Source organism: Doryrhamphus excisus, chromosome 2, assembly GCF_030265055.1.
Source record: "Doryrhamphus excisus isolate RoL2022-K1 chromosome 2, RoL_Dexc_1.0, whole genome shotgun sequence".
Lineage (NCBI taxonomy): Eukaryota > Metazoa > Chordata > Actinopteri > Syngnathiformes > Syngnathidae > Doryrhamphus > Doryrhamphus excisus.
Window position 1 is genome coordinate 26,442,298 of NC_080467.1, and position 21,110 is coordinate 26,463,407.

Below are 21,110 nucleotides of genomic sequence, written 5' to 3' on the forward strand. Positions count from 1 at the left end.
TGCAGTACTCATGGTAGTCCATTAGGGGACTCTCCAGGAGTGAGCTGCCGAACGCGAGCCGCCCCCGTCTTGCTTCCATCCCACCTCTCTCCCACTGATTTGTCTCCTGCATGATCCCCAGTCAGTCATGATGTATTGGCAGCGGGCTGCCAGCATAATGCACACACGGCGCATCGATCTGTGGCGCTCGGCCTCCTTCTTCATGAAATAGCAACAGAGGCAATCGCAGGCAGTAATTGAAAGTGACCTGGGTGATAAAATACATGTAGCGAATATATACTATACATATGTGTGTGTGTGCGTGTGCATCATTGTTAGCCACCGCCGCATATCGACCTCATATGGTCAAATTTGCTGCCGCGCGCCAGGAAGCCGTGACGTGTCGTCGCTAACAAATCACTCTTTTCGCTTTTCAATATTCACAAGCGGCCAAAGCAGGAGCGCGAGAAGGCAATTTCACAAATGGCCACACTCGCACTCTAAATCTTTAGCCCTTTTACTCGCATAAAGGCCCAACATGGATCAAGCACGCCAACAGGGGAAGTCGTCATTTGATGAAACACTGTAAAAGGATGAGTCACTCCATCAATTAGGACAGGCGGGATTGGCTTGAAGGAAGGATGGCAGCATCCTTGTTTGCTTGAATCCTCACATGAAATGCAGTGGAACCTCTGAATGCTGCAAACCTCAGTTCAGTCAGTTTAACCCTTTTAACCGTTAACGTAGTCATGGATGGATGCTGAAACAACTAAAATGTAGAATGAAATTTTGAAATATTCTAAAAATGTGTTTCTATCTATTCACCGACTGAGTTTCGAACCAGCAGCCATCAGACTGGGAGACAACCACTCCACTACCGGAGTCATTCCACTGCGCAGAATAGGTGAATCCAATTATGTGCATTAATGAGCTGCCTCTTTTTATATTTTTAGAACGCACACAAAAGGGAAAGACATGTTTAAATTCCAAATTCCGATTCCTTTTTCCATAAGGAACAACATTTGTCTATCTAAATGGTAAATCAGGACAAACATTTCCATCTCCTTACTTGCATAGTCCGTCCTCTGGGTCTTCCAGGCCGAACCTGAGATCGAAGCTGAGCAGAATCCTCATGTTGCTCGCCGCCACCAGCCTCCACACCAACTCGATATTCCTGGGGTACTTGTGTGGGAAGTCCGGGCTGTAGATCGTCCCCCCGTCTTCGGACACGCTTATCACCTTCTCCTGCTGGGACTCCTGCACTCCTAAAAAGAAGGAACACGAGCAATGAAGGGGATGTTTTGGATGACTGGGGACTTAGTACATCACTGTCGGAACTTTGACTGTGTCCCTTGTGGTTTGGGAGTACCGGATTGGGAGCACGTTGCTTTGTGCCATTCGGTCCTTGTACAGCCAGAACAGGAGCCTGGTCCGCATTGCCAACAGTTAGCCAAAAAGGTTCCAGATGAACGTTGGCCTTCGCCAATGCTGACCTTTATCACTTTTCTGTTCAAAATATTTATGACAGAATTTCTATGCATAGCCAAGGCATTGATCGAGTCCAATTTGGGGTCCTAAGGATTTGGTTGCTATTTGCAGATGATGTGGTCCTGATGGCCTCATAAAGATGTGACCATCTGTGTTTATTGGGGCTGTACAAAGCTGAATGTGAAGATTCTGGGATAAGAAAATCCCAGAATCTGAGGCCATGGTTCAAGTATATTTGTTCACAATTGAGGGAAGGCGTGCATAGAGCATCTAGTCCGGATGCCTCCTGGACGCCCCCTTGGATAGGTGATATGGGCATGCCCAGTTGGGAAGAGGCCTCGGGGAAGACCTCGGAAAATGCTGGAGAGATTACGGAGACTGGGAAGTCTTGGCTGAAGTCTGCTGACCCGTGACCCGGACCTGGATAAGCGGAAGAAAGTGGATGGATGGATGGTAAGAACTTGAACTATGGCCACATTGTGTTTTCCAGTACATACCACAAAGCTATTTACTTTGAAGGCACATTTTCTAAAAAAAAAAAAATAAAGCAAACCTTACAATTAATTGTTTTTTTTAGAGAATTCCAATTCCTATTACTCTGTCATTCCCACTTAAATTCTGACTGAAGGGGATAAAAATTCAGCTTTCAAAAGAGCCCAAAGCGAACCATTCCTCTACTCCAAGTGGTTCAATAACAGCTTACATTTACTTTGACTATTTCAGGCGTTTTTGACCAAAAAAAAAAATCGAGGAAAGCAAAGGGGTTAGTTTCGGTTATGCCAACAATCGCTTATGTCGATGTCCAAGTGGTGACAAGATAAGTGGGCCCCACCGCTGAGCTAAGACCTTTGAATCTTTGGATCATTCAAACCTCACCTCATACTTCAAATAATAATAAAGTAGGTAAACATGAGAGGAAGAAGAAGAGAAAATACTTGCATGTATTGGATTGCATGTGCCACTTTTCATGTGGGCTTGGTAGCAATCCAGGTGGGACACCACTGAAGGATGCTGTGCCCGTTCTCAAGAAAAACAAAAACCCGAGCACGACTTCTCCATGAAAAGGATCTTTCATGACCGCACTTGGCCGGGAGCTCACACTGTCGGTAAATAAGATGCTTTCTGCTAAATGACACCTCTCGCGGAACATGCAGGCATTGAAGTGAGACATAATCCCTCATTTCTTCTGCTAGTCCCTTTCGTCTGGATCCAATTAAAGCACTATCGCGTGCATCGAGCCAACATGCTGGCTCCTCTTGCCTCTCCATATTTTCTTGGAGGAGGTCTTATCTCCGTCCATGGCGGGCGCGTTATGCAAGTAGCGGCGAGGAGTGTTTAATTAACTGTTGCTGGCTCAGGAGGCTACAAGCTGACACTTTGTCTTCCACTACAGCTGCTTGGCCAAGGGAGGCATGTTTTTAATTACGCTACGTTTTCCTCAGCCACGGCTGACGTTATCGCTGAGGGAGAAAATGGGATTCTCCAGATGGACGGTGATGTGGTGAGCGCTGATAGAAAAACTATTAGGAAAACAATGATGGAATGAAATGAATGTAACGCTGACTGAAATATGTTTTAGGACTTCAATTAAGGACAGGGCAATCGCCGCATCTTCAACTGCCACGATATCGACACAAGAAACTTATTCATTTTGATTGGCGCTCTTCATACAGGTCACCTTTGGGCATTATTTTCACGCATCTGAGAAACAACCGTCACTTTCCAATGATACTCTAAGAGATAGTCAGCATACAGCTTGCGTCGCAGTATATAGTGCCCTCCAAAAGTCAGAAAAATTGCATTTTCCTCTGGTGAAGGTTTTGGGATGGCACCCCCCCTTCGCCCTATCTCTCAGCCCTCGAAAGAGCAGTTGACGCAAGCTAAGAACACATTTTGGCTAATGGCTACCACATTACCACTTCATTCATTCACTTCATTCATTTTCTACCGCTTATCCTCACGAGGGTCCCCCTCATGGGGTTGCTGGAGCCTATCCCAGTTGCCTTTGGGCGAGAGGCGGGGTACACCCTGGACTGGTGGCCAGCCAACAACCATTCACACTCACATTCATACCTATGGACAATTTGGAGTCGCTAATTAACCTAGCATGTTTTTGGAATGTGGGAGGAAACCGGAGTACCCGGAGAAAACCCACGCATGCACGGGGAGAACATGCAAACTCCACACAGAAATGGCCGAGGGTGGAATCGCACTTGGGTCTCCTAGCTGTGAGGCCTGCGTGCTAACCACTCGTCCATGCAGCTTAGATGTATCATTCATTTTCATTGATTTTCTATGCCGCTTTTTCCTCACGAGTGCCGCGGGGGGTGCTGGAGCCTATCCCAGCTGTCTTCGGACGAGAGGCAGGGTACACCCTGAACTGGTCGCCAGCCAATCACAGGGCACATATAGACAAACAACCATTGACAATTTGGAGTCGCCAATTAATCTAGCATGTTTTTGGAATGTTTCTGGAGTACTCGGAAAAAACCCATGCACGGGGAGAACACGCAAACTCCACAAAGAGATGTCAGAGGGTGGAATTGAACTCGGGTCTCTTAGCTGTGAGACTTGCATGCTAACCACTCGTCCACCATGCAGCCTTCCATTACCACTTTTGGTTGAAAATCAACACAAAAAAGTGCAATTTTTTGGATCCCAATATATTCTACCCAATATAGACACTATTTATTGATTGAATAACCAATGCAACAACACACACCTAGTCACTCACATGCTCAATATTTTTGAGATCATCATCAAAGTCGTTCATCTGATCCAGATGCAAATACCTGCAAATAAAAGCTAAAATGTTGCTTATTTGTTTATTGTTGTCAAACCCAAATGTTTTCAGTCTATAAAAAAACAGCAACAATAAAGAAATTGACCTCCCAATAACTTTGGAGGGTACTATGGATTTATTATTCACGGAAAACAAATGAACACAAAGCCATTTTTTTAGGTTTGGGGCTGCACGAGTGCTGCCAGAACAGGGGGAGATGCGGTTCATAGATGGAAACAAGACTTCTAACATGTACTCTGTGAAGCAGACACGGGGCCGCATGGTAGTTTTCCGACAACCGCACCGCCAACACATCAGGCTGCAGGTTTTGTTACTAAAAGGGTAAGTCCAGTCAATGATGATGTCATTCTTACCCACTTTAGGAGGCACTAAAAAAGCAAGCATTGTCCTTCATGTTTCTATAAACAAAGTGTCTTTTCACTGCCCTCCTATCCCACTAGGCGTGTTACCATGTGACTTGAAAATGACCTCACTTCTGGGGTCAAGCCGCCATGTCATCTAATGATCAGAGCCGTCGTCCCCCTGGAGTGAATTACCTCAAACATGACTTTTCCTTGACCTACTTCCCCCCCCCCCCTTGTCCCCCACCACTACTCCCGGTGAGGAAAGCATAGAAGCGGCTATTAAGGGAGGAAGTGAGCATGGATAAATAGGCTGGCTGCCATACAGTGCGGCCATTGTGCTTTGTTCGCACGTTCCATTCATGCTGTTAAACATTAACCTTTCGCTTGCCAAAACAAGAATGGAGCACATATGCGAGTTTGGGGGGGCTCAGTGGACCCCGACCCAATATAACATTGGCATGAATGAATATGACAGGTAGGTTGCATGATTACTAGGGATGCCCAAGTCCCAAGGCAGCTCCACAGTGACCTTACGTCACATTATGTACCCTATGTATTTACATTTAGACATGAGTAAAATTGTTAAAATGCTAACAGTTAGCATGCTAGCTCTTATCAAGCTAGCCAAAATACAAAAACTGCCAAGGCGATTCTACAGTGTCCCTGTGTTATTAAATTATGTCATGTAATTATTTACATTGAGACATGTGTGAAATAGCTCTAATGCTAACAGTTAAAATGCTAACATTGGACTAGAACTACAAGGTACAGAATGGACTTTGGTGTCCCTTACATCATGCTATGTTAAAATGCTAACGGTTAGCATGCTAGCTCTTATCAAGCTAGCCAAAGTACAAAAACTGCCAAGGCGATTGTACAGTGTCCCTGTGTTATTAAATTATGTTATGTAATTATTTACATTGAGACATGTGTAAAATAGCTCTAATGCTAACAGTTAAAATGCTAACATTGGACTAGAACTACAAAGTACAGAATGGACTTTGGTGTCCCTACATCATGCTATTTATGTTATATACATTTACACAAGAGGAACTTGGGTAGACCGCTAACATGCTAACAGTTAAAATGCTAACTAGATAGCACTAAGTATGGAACGTGTCCAGGTGAGTGTCCCTACATCATGCCATGTATTTACATTTAGACATAAGTAAAATACCTAAAATGGTAACATGCTAACTGTCAGAATGCTAACCCCTAACTAGAAAGCACTAAATACAGAACGTGTCCGGGCGAGTGTCCCTACATCATGCCATGTACGTATGTATTTACAATTAGACATAAGTAAAATACCTAAAATGGTAACATGCTAACTGTCAGAATGCTAACACCTAACTAGAAAGCACTAAATACGGAACGTGTCCAGGCGAGTGACCCTAAATCATGCCATGTACGTATGTATTTACATTTAAACATAAGTAAAATACCTAAAATGGTAACATGCTAACTGTCAGAATGCTAACACCTAACTAGAAAGCACTAAGTACGGAATGTGCCAGGATTCATGCCATGAATTTAGATTCAGACATGAATAAAATATCTAACGCTATCTAACGATATCTATAACGCTAACATGCTAACAGTTAGCATCCTTATTATCCATAATGATTTGAATTACACACCAAAAAAAGAACATGAACCCTTGTGTGAGCCAACAAGAAAGTGTACCCAACAATCTCTTTTTGGCGTTATTTAGAAGTTTTAAGCTCACATCTGTTGCCTGTTAGGACGCAGCAGCGGTACCTGCAGGTGCAGTAAATTCCCAGCCTGCTTAGCCGTAATTTATTGTTTTAAGCTTCATTCCGCCGCCCGTACACGGCTGAGAAACACGCCACGGGAATCTTTCGTAGCATTAAAAATTAATTTGGCCATCTGCAGTCCAGTTGTGCGGCAAGTTCATCTGTCAGGCACATGGCAGGACGCTGTCGGACTCTCGCCCAGTAGCGTTTTTTTTTTTTTTTTTTTAAATAGTTAGGTAGCATACAAAAGTACAGCTTACATTGTGAGAGTAAAAACATCTGGGATTCATTACATAATTTGACTATAGAATTACAATGGTAGCACAACAGCAAGGTAGAATTGCTTGGATTTTTATTCCCAGTCACATGATACACAAGAAGCCTCTTGTTACCGGGCAGACTTCATTGGGCGCTATTGTAACAACCCTGTAGGCCAATAAAAATATCCAATTAAAAGCAAATATTTCTAATTAATTTTCTGAAAAATACTAAATATATAGAAAAATAAATAAACAAAAATATTTTCAATAAAAATAAAATATTGTACAAATTATTTAAATTAATTTATCATATCTTAAGGTGCACCAAATTGTAAGTTGCGGGTGTATTTCTGTACTACACACATACATAAAGTGCATGCATTTTATCCAAGCGGAGACTGAGGGCAACAAGAAGAAACTTTGTGTTAATGTTGCTTGTTTTTTGCAGTGTATTGTTAAATGTGTGTTTTTATTGACACATGCAATAAGCAAGTAAGGCAGAACTAATGTCTTTAAGGTGGGGGTGGTGTCGCAAACCCCCCCCCCCAAAAAAAAATCAACATGCCCAAGTAGCAAAGAGATTCAAACATCTGTACATCATATGGAATGTCTCTATTTGACACTGTATGTTAAATGTATGATGCTTTTCCACTGGGTTTTGGACCGTCCCCGGATTGAAACTCGCTACCACAAGTGCCACCCACCCTTCTTCCTCAGTTCCGTGCCCGCAGTGATTTGTTCAAGCCTCTAATTAGCGGCCACACTTGTTGTGTGGCATCCAGTGTCGCTCTGTGTGTGTGTGGGAGCCTAAAGATTTTCTATAGAAAATTACTAATGGTATTTTTTTATGGTATTCATTGAATTATAAGTTTATTATTGTATTTGCATAGCTTAATGCTGCATGTTTTGTTTATTAATCTTTGTTTTGCCACTTATGTGACTTTTTTTTGGACTTGAGGTTAGCATGTAGGCGACACAGTCAGGGGCTAGCAAACATCTGGGTTCGAATCTCCGTTGGGCATCCCTGTGTGGAGTTTGCATGTTCTGTGTGTGTGTGTGTGTGGGGGGGGGGGGGGGGGTCTCCAGGTACTCCGGTTTCCTCCCACATTCCAAAAAACATGTAAGTTAGGTTAATTGGTGACTCCAAATTAAGTTCCACATAATTTAAATAGGTATTCAACTTTAAATATTAAAAAAAATCACACTGTGGGCGGCACAGCGGTCTAGTGGTTAGCGCGCAGACCTCACAGCTAGGAGACCCGAGTTCAATTCCACCCTCGGCCATCTCTGTGTGGAGTTTGCATGTTCTCCACGTGCATGCGTGGGTTTTCTTCGGGTACTCCGGTTTCCTCCCACATTAAAAAAACATGCTAGGTTAATTAGCGACTCCAAATTGTCCATAGGTATGAATGTGAGTGTGAATGGTTGTTTGTCTATATGTGTCCTGTGATTGGCTGGCCACCAGTCCAGGGTGTACCCCGCCTCTCGCCCAAAGACAACTGGGATAGGCTCCAGCACCCCTGCGACCCTCGTGAGAAAAAAGTGGTAGAAAATGAACGAATGAATGAAAATTACACTGTTTTCATACTCCCCATAGTGAAATAAAATCTTGAAAATCCAACAATAATACTTATTCTACCCTAGTATATTGTGCAGGTGTACCTCGTGAATATTTTCTATTTTATGTGCCAACTTTGGTGCTTCTGGCCCACAACAACATCAGACCAAATAAAATAAAATTTATAGGAGATATCTTCCAAAAAATAGTCAAATCAAAAATTTCAAAGCTGTCACATGACCAGCTTCTGTGTCAGTCTTTAGAGTCCGTATGAAATGAAATGTATTGTCTATTCCACATCAAGTTAAAAGAGGTCCCTATGGAGACAAGGAATGAAATGTATCTCATTCCAATGTCTTTGTCCACAGCTGTGGACGGAGCCGCTGTCTTTGTAGTCACATCTGTGAGCTGGACGGCTTGCGCATGGAGAGAAAATTGCAGTTGGATTTGTGGCTGGGCCGGATTGGAAGCTGCCAGTAGCAGAAGCAGACGTTAGAAGACCTTGATCAAAGTTCTGCTGAGGAGACGAGGATGATTGCAGCTCATTTTGCAGAAGAGCTTTTTTAAAAAACAAAACAAAACATCCATTCATTGGATCGAGAATCTTAATTATTCATCTTAGCAGGATATTTTGGTCAATTATATGCTTCCAATTTAGGAGAAGGCTATTTTCTGTGGGCAGGGCACAAAGCAAGGGCAATAAAGGGCATGCTTGGTAGAGTTTGGTGTCAACATCAGTCACTAATCTGGAGAACAGTGGTGTCTAAAATGTGGCACGGGGCCAGTTTGACAGTAGCATGTTTTTTTTAATTGGCATTCGAAAAAATTAAGTGCATCAAAATTATACTGTACGTATAAGCCTATGAAGGGAAAATGTTAGATTTTTCACATAAAACAAAGCTGAAATTTGAAATATGTCTGCTATTTTAGTACTAAAATATATTAATTCATTCATTCATTCACTCATTTTCTACCGCTTATCCTCACGAGGGTCACAGGGGTGCTGGAGCCTATCCCAGCTGTCTTCAGGCGAGAGGCGGGGTACACCCTGGACTGGTGGCCAGCCAATCACAGGGCACATATAGACAAACAACCATTCACACTCACATTCATACCTATGGACAATCTGGAGTCGCTAATTAACCTAGCATGTTTTTGGAATGTGGGAGGAAACCGGAGTACCCGGAGAAAACCCACGCATGCACGGGGAAAACATGCAAACTCCACACAAAGATGGCCGAGGGTGGAATTGAACTCGGGTCTCCTAGCTGTGAGGTCTGTGCGCTAACCACGCGATCACAATTCACAAAATGTTTGTATTTATTTGCAAAAAATCTCTCTTTTGGTAGTGGACTAGTGGAAAAAAAATGCATGCATGTCGAGAAATTTCACGAATCGCTAGCAGAAACTATAAGACAGATAATTATAAGCAGCTGGTGGAAAATCTTCTGAAGTCTTATGTCATTATGCCTGTCCTAAAGGTTGTAAAGTGTCATGGTGGAATACTCTCTGTTTGGATATAATTGATGTCCGACGCATGCACGGGGAGAACATGCAAACTCCACACAGAGATGGCCGAGGGTGGAATTGAACCCCGGTCTCCTAGCTGTGAGGTCTGCGCGCTAACCACTTGTCCGCCGTGCAGCTCTGAATAAGCTTACGAGGGGAAAAATGTTAGATTTTTCACATAAAACAAGGCTGAAATTTGAAATATGTCTGCTATTTTAGTACTATAAATATATTGTACATAAAAAATAACATTTAAAACAAAATAATAAAACTTAACTCTCTGTGAAAAAGGTTGGGAGACCCCTGCTGCACCACATGACCTATGACCTTTTGTCTTCAACAAGTACAGTGATACCCGGGAATCTAAACACCCTCACTGCCTGGACAATTATTGGAATACGACCAAAATATTGATGTATGAATTTAAGCAAAGCATGCAATCTATTCCCATGATTCCATAATTATTCCACTGCCGCGTCATCTTTCCGATACGTTGTTCCCAGCATGAAGTGCTGCTGAAGAGGAGTAAATGCCAAGCCGTCAGGAGAGAAGGTGTTAAGCCCTCCTCTTCATCTCCTTCCTCCTCCACTTTCTCCTCACAGCTGCATCTACCTAATGAGGACTCATCCAGGACGGCTGCCAGCTAACGAGACGCGTCTTTCATGCGCGTTCGTGTTTGTCAAAGTCCATCTTTCACTTTCTGCCTCTTGCAGCCAAACTTTAGTGGAGCGCTTTGTCTTCCGAGCACACCTGTTGGCACATTTTTTTTAGCTTCTATTCAAAGCCGCCTCTCTCTCTTTTGAATTTTTTTTTTTAACAACCTCATCATATTGTGCCGCTGATGGGTTTTATCAAGAGGATGCTTGACGTGTTTGCACTCGTGCTACGTCGCCGCTGCCAACATGTCATCATCATCATCATCACGGTGTAGAAATGCATTGCTTGTAATGAGTCTTCTACTTGGAAGCAGATTATTTTTTTCTGCAAATATAATAGCATTTAAATATTGTAATTTCTGCATTATAAGGCATAAGACAGGGGTCTCAAACATGCGGCCACTAGTTTGAGGCCCCCGCCTTGATATGAAAGTTTAATGTTAGTGCGGCCCGCGCAAGTTTGATATGGATGCTGTATGGTATCATGTACCCAGAAAAAATGATTACGTTTGATTAATGTTCATGTTAAAGGTTAAATAACTGTTATAGTTATCCTCCCTATCCGTGCGGAAGTGGTAAGTTTTTGGCTATTTAAGTTTAAAGGAAATAACTTGAAGGCTACCGTTCAAGTCGCTAGCTCTCTAGTTTGTGAGTTAGCATGTGTCTCAAGACCCTGCAGTTGCGCAATATGTTGTAAATAAAAAGAGTATAAATGTGACTATAGTCGTGTTTTGTCATGTCTACAGGGCTCTAATAATGCTTCGTTCATTTTAATCTGAAAAAAATAATTTGTCTCCCCACCAACTATATGTGGTTTCTTAAGTTTTTATTATTTGCCGTTTTATTATTATTATAATATTTATTTATTACTGATTGATTTTCTTTATTCTTGATTTGTTTATTTATTTTCATCTTATTTTGTGCAGAAAAATAAAAATTAAGATATTTGAGAACAGTGGAATGTTTTATCAGAGCTTTTATTGTAGAAAATCGGAACCAAAGCACTGAAAAAGTTTGCATATTTTTCTTGTTTTTAATAAATGCGTGGTTTTTTTTTTTGGAAAGCCTGAATGCTCCAGTGGCCCCCAGGTAAATTGAGTTTGAGACCCCTGGCATAAGACATACAGTGTGTACGCTTAATGTCCGGCACGCCGCCGCCACTGCCAAACAACATTGCGCCCACTGTGGAAAACCAAGTGAAGCAAATGAATGAATGTTGCTAACAGCATGAGATCAATGGACGAGGCGGTGGTCGGCTTAAAACGGCATCAAACATGATGTCTTCTATTGTAGAGTTACATCATCACCTCTTTATAAATACGTCTCAAATAAGTTAAGTTGTATAAACGATTTTTCTCTTAAGTTTTCTTCTTCATATTTTGACTTCATTCTTTCAACACTACTGATAATTTATTTATTTTTATTATTTAAATGATGTTTCAAAAAACAACAGCCACGGGCTACAAATGGCCTCCGGGCCCAACTTTGAACACCGCTGATTTATGAAGTAAAGCTTAATGAGCTTCACGCTTGTCCTCATCTCCACTCAGGAGCTGACTGATCACGAACCAACGTGTCATCCATCACCGACAACCACTTCCCTCGTATGTATGCTAATTAGCTTAGCTCAGGAACGTGAATGATGAAATTCGGCGAGGAAATATCGAATCTCTATGATATTAATATTTAAAGTGCTGCTGAGTCAGGCTTTGGTTTGGAGAATCAAGCAATGCATTAGTCATTGGGTAATTACATGGCAGCTGCGTGAATATTTACTGTCTGCAAAGATCATAAAAGGTGTTTAATGGCTGCTGGAGGACTTTCACTCTCTTGTTTATATGAGTTAAAAAAAAACTAAACATTGAAAGCAGTTAAAAAGGAAAAATTTTTTCAATATTCCCACTGGGAATGTGCTGATCACATCACCAAATAAAGTGAATAAATGCTTGTATTCAATCGAGCAAAGTTCCCTTAAGTGGGCTAATGATGGTAACATCAAGGTAAAGCGACAACTCATCACTTTGAGAAGCAATGGAAAGGATTCCAGGATCACATGAGATATCCATCATTGGAATATGACATTGTGTCAGTAATGCAAATTAACCTTAAAAGCAATCATCTCCGCTTGTGATTCAAATGGAAGCGGAGAAGTGGGTCACTGTGGACGTTTAACGAGCGCAGCCCCACCAAACCCACAGAAGCCTTTGGTGCCCGAGTACGGCTAATGAAAGTCTACTGCCTCCAGGCTGGATTTACCCAGGAGGACTTGAGTGCTTAAACACAAGCAGGCCTGCTCCAGTCCTCCGCAAGCCCGGCCCGTCTTCTCACTCATTAGCCCACCGAAATGCAAACGGGATCCGAGCTGACAGCTCTGAGCGCTCGGTTAGCAGGATTCCTCCCTGACAAATTGGCCCCCAGTGCACGACCGCACACTTGCACCGCTTTCCAGCGTGGATGCCAAAAACAACCGCAAAACATGCCAGGCCTCTGCTGCAAACTCTCTGACATCTGGGCACACAAACAGAGACAACAAGTTGGGACCTGGATGAACGTTTTAAAGTCTCAACACAATCCTGGTTGAGCTTTAGGTGGTTCAGATTTCCCAAGTCAAATTCTCCCAGGAGGAAATAATACAGATGGAAAAGTTTTGAGAATGACACATTAGCGCGTTCAATCCTAGCCATTTTTCAAAATGCTTTGCTACCGGCCATTGTGTCCAGAGTTTGTCCAGAAAAGAAAAGGTGAGCACTACCATCAGTCCTGGGTCATGCCGACAGTAACAAAGTAACATTCCTGATTGTCCAAAAGTATAAAAAGAAGTTAACCCTGGTAAACCGCATGTTGACAATGTTTTAGGTAACATTTTTAACTGCCATACAAGTGTAAAAAGAAGTTAATCACAGTAAAATATGTATAGTCATTGTTTCCAAGTAACAAAGTAACATTCCTAACTGTCCAAAAGTATAAAAAGGAGTTAATTCTGGTAACCGTATGTGGCCAATGTTTTAGGTAACATTTTTAACTGTCATACAAGTGTAAAAATACATTAATCACAGTAAAATATACATAGGCATTGTTTCTAAGTAACAAAGTAACATTCCTAACTGTCTAAAAGTGTAAAAAGAAGTTAACCCTGGTAAACTGCATGTTGGCAATGTTTTAGGTAACATTTTTAACTGTCATACAAGTGTAAAAAGAAGTTAATCACAGTAAAATATATGTAGTCATTGTTGCAAAGTAACAAAGTAGCATTCCTAACTGTCTAAAAGTATAAAAAGAAGTTAACCCTGGTAAACCGCGCGTCGGCAATGTTTTCGGTAACATTTGTAACTGTCGTACAAGTGTAAAAAGAAGTTAATCACAGTAAAATATACATAGTCATTGTTTCTAAGTAACAAAGTAACATTCCTAACTGTCTAAAAGTGTGAAAAGGAGTCAATTCTGGTAAACCGCATGTCGGCAATGTTTTAGGTAACATTTTTAACTGCCGTACAAGTGTAAAAAGAAGTTAATCACAGAAAAGTGTGTATAGGCATTGTTTCTGAGTAACAAGGTAACATTCCTAAAAGTGTAAAAAGAAGTAAACCCTGGTAAACCGTATGTGGGCAATGTTTTAGGTAACATTTGAACTGTTGTACAAGTGTAAAGAGAAGTTAATCACAGTAAAATGTACATATGCACTGTTTCTGAATAACAAAGTAACATTCCTAACTATTTAAAAGTGTAAAAAGAAGTAAACCCCGGTAAACCGTATGTGGGCAATGTTTTAGGTCACATTTTTAACTGTCGTAAGTGTGAAGAGAACCCTGCTCAAACGTATAATGGGAATGTCTGAAGTAACAACGTAACATTCTTAATTGTGATACAGGTGTAAAAATAAGTTAACCATAGTTAAATGTAAACTGACTTTGCTAACTGGTGATGGTGCTAATCCACTGACTTATGGTGGTGTTTTTAGGGAGTAGCGCTAACTAGCAAGTAGTGCCAACTATATTTGCCATTATTTTAGTTTAGTCATATAATATACACACAAAAGCTTCTAGCATCCAGCAGTACTAGCTGGTATTGGGTTTGACATCCACATCCTGTCATTACTTCCACGTTAAAGCATGTCTGATATCTCCCAATGAAACATGTTTGCGTTGTGAGATCATTTTGGAACTTGCCTGCGTCTTTGCCGCTCGACTGCCTTTGTCGAATGTGCTACGCCTCAGATGCTAAAAGAGCCACACGGCTTTTGCACACCTCAGTAATAAAAGCGACCCAGCCCGAAAGAAACCGCAACCGGAATCCAATTTAATACGAGTCATCAAGTGTGATGCGTTTGCTGGCATTTGATTGATTTGACTGACACCTGTTAGCAAAACATTAAAAATAATAGCATAAAGGACAAGCATTGAGACCAAAACATAAATGAAAGAAAGAACAATGTGCATTTAAAAAAATATGCCCCCAAAACAATAATAAAATACATGAATGAATAAATCCTGTTGTTTCAATACAGCTTATTGTTTTCATTTTTAAGCATTGGCCAAATGAAATAAAATACATACTATATATAAGGCTGATTGTTAACACTAATTGTGTGAGTCTATATTATGTCGTATATGTCTTATTTTCTCTTATTATTTCTACTAAATTGGGCAATACGAGTGTCAAGGTGACTATAGGGGTGTTACTTCATGTCTGGAGAGCTCTATAATGTGAATACATGTGTTGAGAAGGTTGTAAACAGATTTTTTTTTTGCTTTGATTTATAAATAAAGAATCAAAACTTGGCTGCATGGCGGATGAGTGGTTAGCGCGCAGACCTCACAGCTTGGAGACCAGGGTTCAATTCCACCCTCGGCATGTTCTCCCCGTGCATGCGTGGGTTTTCTCCGGGTACTCCGGTTTCCTCCCACATTCCAAAAACATGCTAGGTTAATTAGCGACTCCAAATTGTCCATAGGTATGAATGTGAGTGTGAATGGTTGTTTGTCTATATGTGCCCTGTGATTGGCTGGCCACCAGTCCAGGGTATACCCTGTCTCTCGCCCGAAGACAGCTGGGGTAGGCTCCAGCGACCCTCGTGAAGAAAAGCGGTAGAAAATGAATGAATGAATCAAAACTCTAAAATTGTTATCAAAGATCCATGGTAGTTTAACCAGCAATTATGATTGGTATCTAATCAATAGAACCCACTTATCCAATCACTGTGGCCCTTTTCCAAACACTTTCCAGGAAGGTCTTATCTGGTTCATAGTTCTCAGTTCATAGCAGGAAACCAAGTTGTCCATTAAGTTGTATTTTATTAAAACCAGACTACTGCACTTCGCTAATGCTGCCTTTTCCGTCTATTCGCGTCATAGACATCGATACTCTCCCACGGGGAGGTAGAGGAGTGGGGTGTTCCCAGTCTAACGTGGAGCATATCCATCCTGCGGTGAAAACCTCTTTGGGATAGCCATACATACTTTAAATAGTGTGTAGGATTGGGTGACTGCCGTGTGTATCAAGTCTCGCCATGTGTTAGGTGACATAATTCCTTGATTACCCGGACAGGTGCATTTTTTTTATATATATCGTTATATAAAAAGCTGAACATATTGGTAGTCGTGAAGAAAAGTAGATATGATAGACAAGAAGGAGCTTGTCCAAGTTAAAAGGATGATGAGTGATTAAATAAACACTCCACAGATGTGGTTATGAATCATAATAAAAATGTCTCTATGGTTTATCTCATTGGTTTACCTTTGTGCTGCCATGCATGTCTTTACAAGCCCTTCTACCATCATAATTTTTTTTTTAGTGGCACACTTGAGTGGGATATCCAGCTATTAAACTAATAAGCATCATTTGCAGTTATTCTGCATGTATGAAAGCATTTGATCCAAGAGGAGACTACGGGCACAGAGCAAATCTGTAAGGGCATTTAGATCATTAATACCATCTGCCCCAATGGCTGGACGGGACACAAAAAATAAATAAAAATAAAAATAAAAATAAAAATAAAAATAAAAATAAAAATAAAAATAAAAATAAAAATAAAAATAAAAATAAAAATAAAAATAAAAATAAAAATAAAAATAAAAATAAAAATAAAAATAAAAATAAAAATAAAAATAAAAATAAAAATAAAAATAAAAATAAAATAATGCATGGCTGACCAAATAATGAGAAATGGTACCTGGTAGTACCTGCTGTTCACAATTTGATCATGAGTAGAGCCCTGAGACAAAAAATGCCTCATATATGTCACATTTACTGATATATTATTATATTATATTATTTATTAATTATATATATTAATAATTATAATATAATATACAAACAATTATAATATTATTATTATTACTATATATTATATTATTGAGCTATCATTAGTGTAAGCCAACAACATTTAAATCACAAGAGAAAAAGACAAAGCCAACGGGAGGCGGCAACTAAAGATGTGTAGTGAAGCCTGCTTTTTTTTTTTTTAACACATATTCGTCTCATGTTTGTTGCACATAAACGGTCTCTGAGGACACGTATTCCGGATCGACCATCATTAATAAGTCACTTACTGTATGCATAATTGATGAGCTTTAAACAGTCGGCATTGATTCACACATGACAGTGTTTTAAGTGAGTCCATGACATGTCTTGGTTGTGTCCTAATTCCCACCGCGGAAGCTCGGGGTTCGTATCACATCTGCCCTGAGGTGTCAAATGTATGCAGCTGTTCACGCATGGCCTACTCTCTTTCTCTCTCTATCTCTCACTCTCACTCGCCATGCCGCCACCGCTGTCTAAAATTAGCCTAGGCAATGATGGTGCTCCAAAAGCATGAAATGTGCTGCACTGCTTTATGGCGGTCAAGCACATTAAGGAGCATTTATAGGACAAAGCCAAAGAAGGAGTCCAAACTCAGTGGAGATATTTTACAATACAATCACCCCAATATTAAACATTTTAAGTGTCTGTGGATTTACTTGCAGTACATCACACAACCACAGGAGGGAGAGTGTGAAAACCACAAAGTGTCCTGCAGCCAGAGAAGAAAAATAATTCATTCATTCATTTTCTATCGCTTATCCTCATGAGGGTTGCGGAGGATGCTGGAGCCTATCCCAGCTGTCTTCGGGCAAGAGGCGGGGTACACCCTGGACTGGTGGCCAGCCAATCACAGGGCACATATAGACAAACAACCATTCACACTCACATTCATACCTATGGACAATTTGGAATCGTTAATTAACCTAGCATGTTTTTGGAATGTGGGAGGAAACCAGAGTACCCGGAGAACATGGAAACTCCACACAGAAGATGGCAGAGGGTGGAATCCCTGATAACCCTGATAAACCGCATGTTGGCAATGTTTTAGATAACATTTTTAACTGTCGTACAAGTATAGAAAGAAGTTAATCACAGTAAAATGTATATATTTGCAGTGTTTCTCAATAACAAAGTAACATTCCTAACTGTCTAAAATTGTAAAAAGAAGTTAACCCTACTAAACCACATGTCGGGAATGTTTTATGTGACATTTTTAACTTTTGTACAAGTGTAAAAGTGTAAAAAGAAGTTAATCACAGTAAAGTGTTTTTCGGCATTTTTCTAAGTAACAAAGTAACATTCCTAAAAGTGTAAAAAGAAGTAAACCCGGGTAAACCGTACGTGGGCAATGTTTTAGGTAACATTTTGAACCGTTGTACAAGTGCAAAGAGAAGTTAATCACAGTAAAATGTACACATGCACTGTTTCTGAATAACAAAGTAACATTCCTAAATGTCTAAAAGTGTAAAAAGAAGTAAACCCTGGTAAACCGTATGCGGGCAATGTTTTAGGTCACATTTTTAACTGTCGTAAGTGTAAAGAGAAATTAACCCTGCTCGAATGTACATATAACGGGGAATATCTGAAGTAACAACGTAACGTAACGTAATTCGTAATTGTGATACAGGTGTAAAAATAAGTTAACCACAGTTAAATGTAAACTAGCTTTGCTAACCGGTGATGGTGCTAATCCACTGACTTATGGTGGTGTTTTTGGGGAGGTGGGAGACGCAACCGAAACCGGAGTACCCGGAGAACATAAACTCCACACAGAGATGGCAGAAGGTGGAATTGAACTCGGGTCTCCTAGCTGTGTGGCCTGCACCCAAACCACTTTTCCACCGTGCAGCCAGAAGAAACATTGACATGTAATATTTACGATAGTCTAATCCTTCTTTTTGTAGGTTCCATGTTTATATAGTATAGCCATAGAACCCAATAATCTGTGTGCCTTGAAAGATCAGTCAAATGGACTAAAATGGATTGAATGAGTTAATAATGGGTATTAATTAATTAAAGAGTGCATATTCATGAAAATATTTTGGTATAATTGCAATAATTTCCGTCTGTTGTCTTATCTCAAGGACGTTCCCTTTACATTTTGTTGATGTCCAAGGAACTATTCCAATCTTTTAGCGTTCCGGCAGCAGCTCAGCTATCTATTTAGTCTATAGCCAACGCCTCCAGGCAGAAGGGGACACAGCTGCAGGATTCCTAAGAGCGGCGCTCAGGGTCAAGCGGCCCGTCAGCAAAGGTGCAAGGTGATTCCCACCGAGAGACAGAGTCGTTACGAGACGCTCTGAAACCCCTCTCTGATAGGAGGCGATGACATCTGCCAAGCAGCGCAGACATGCCCTCCGGAGTCGCCGGCCAAGGTCAACTCCCGGACGGGAAGCGGAGCGCGGATTCCAGTTAGCAACCACACGAGCTGCGCTCCTCTTTCGGGACAAGTGAAGTCCTCATGAAAGCGATGCTTTGCTGGCGACCCGTCAAAATCCGACAAAGCTCCCTTTGTTAGATCTTTCACAAGATGATTTTGGAGAAAGGAAGATCAATAAAAACATGACTTGACATGCAGTCATGTTCTTAAATGATAAATGACTGCGGCACACCTTACATACTAAGACACACTAGATTATGCAATTTGCTCTCCCATTAGTGACTTTGCTGTATGGACTTAGTAGGACTCCGAGCAGGTCAGAACGACGACAAAGAAGAAGAAGAAGTGATGGAGCCGCAAAGTGACTGACAGCGATGTGCTCCGACACGACGGCAAAGAGAGGCAGGCTCATGTTTGGACTGCACCGGGACGATTGCCCTTCGCAAGCTATTACCACCTTGACTGTGTTGGTTTGTTTTAAGTCTCCTGGTGTCACAGGTTGAGCACCCCACATACCATGCATTCATGCAGCCTGATGACATTATTTTTTTTACCCCCCCTTGCACACTAAAAAATTGTGTGCAACTTCTTAAAACGGTTCTGTTTGGGCCACTCGTTGCCTTGACAACACCTAAACTGTGTAAAAATTGTTGTCTGTAGGAAAAGTGGGCAACCAGGATTGCATATAAGATTTTGATACATTTTCATATCATGCTGGTATAAAGAATACAAGACTTTGATTTAGCTTATTGATGAATACATCTATCCTATCCTATCCTAAGTGTTTTTTAATCATTACACAGATGGTCCAAAGCCATTTTGCTTAAGAGCAGCCATGTTTTTCAACCATTCATTCATTAATTTTCTACTATGAGGGTCGCAGGGGTGCTGGAGCCTATCCCAGCTGTATTCAGGTGACATGCGGGGTACACCCTGGACTGGTGGCCAGCCAATCACAGGGCACATATAGACAAACAACCATTCACACTCACATTCATACCTATGGACAATTTGGAGTCGCTAATTAACCTAGCATGTTTTTGGAATGTGGGAGGAAACCGGAGTACCCGGAGAAAACCCACGCAAGCACGGGGAGAACATGCAAACGCCTCCCAGAGATGGCCAAGGGTGGAATTGAACTCGAGTCTCCAAGCTGTGAGGCCTGCACACTAACCACTCGACCACCGTGCAACCCATTTTTCAATCATTCAGTGTATCAAATGAAACAGCAAATAAAACAGTGGCAGGGCATGTCTCTTGTTAAAAGAACTGCATTGATGGATTAGTGTAAATGGAAGAAATTGAGTATTATATTAAAAGTATTATGATACAACAAGTACATACTCTTCCCAGTACAAGGAGAACATTGTTAGGGTCATGTCTCATTTCCAGCAGCCTTCACGGGTCGCTGTGTTCTGATTAAACACGTCCTCAGCTCAATCAGGAAAATAATATCCTAAAAATCTCCAGTTATGTTATGTTTTTCCTCCTCTTGACAACATCAACACACTGAAGACAGGTAGGTCTATGGTAGGTCTATGGTAGGTCTATGGTAGGTCTATGGTAGGTCTATGGTAGGTCGCCAGAGGTTTTTGGGTGTACTGTAAATCCTCAATTGGGATGCTGGGATAGGCTCCAGCTCACCGGCAACTGCAGTGAGGAACAGAAAACAGATGCATGGATTTTATGCATTGACACCAACATTCCTGCTTCTTAGTCGGATTGAGGATGTTGCGTACTCGTACTGTCATTGGGCAGCTTTGGATCTGAAGTGTGACAGTCGGCGTTCCTTTCATAGCGCTGACTGCGCTGACTCAGCATGACTGAACTTTTATAAATAGCCAGCAGGCAGTGTGCCGATGAGGAATCACAAACATACATTGTGTCGTTGTACACATAATACAATATGTTGCACTGCGCCTTTTGGTGGATTATTGCTTGAGCGTGGGCAGTTATTGTTGCCATCACGCCTCATTTCCGCTGACCTTGACTGTAAAAACAAACGGCACTAGCGGAAATATTCACCCTGCAGCCACAAGGGTTGTCCATATGCTACACTAAAAGACAAGAGCAATC

At 41.3% G+C, this 21,110-nt stretch overlaps 1 protein-coding gene across 3 annotated transcripts in view; it reads right to left on the reverse strand.

Moving 5' to 3' along the window:
• The window catches only part of pdgfc (platelet derived growth factor c), a 43,784-nt gene that overhangs the window by 14,206 nt on the left and 8,468 nt on the right, over window positions 1–21,110 (reverse strand). For all 3 annotated transcript variants that reach the window (XM_058062063.1, XM_058062054.1, XM_058062074.1), the window contains one exon: window positions 1,049–1,244. In XM_058062063.1, coding sequence (XP_057918046.1) covers window positions 1,049–1,244 — 196 coding nt within the window. The remainder of the gene's footprint in view (window positions 1–1,048; window positions 1,245–21,110) is intronic.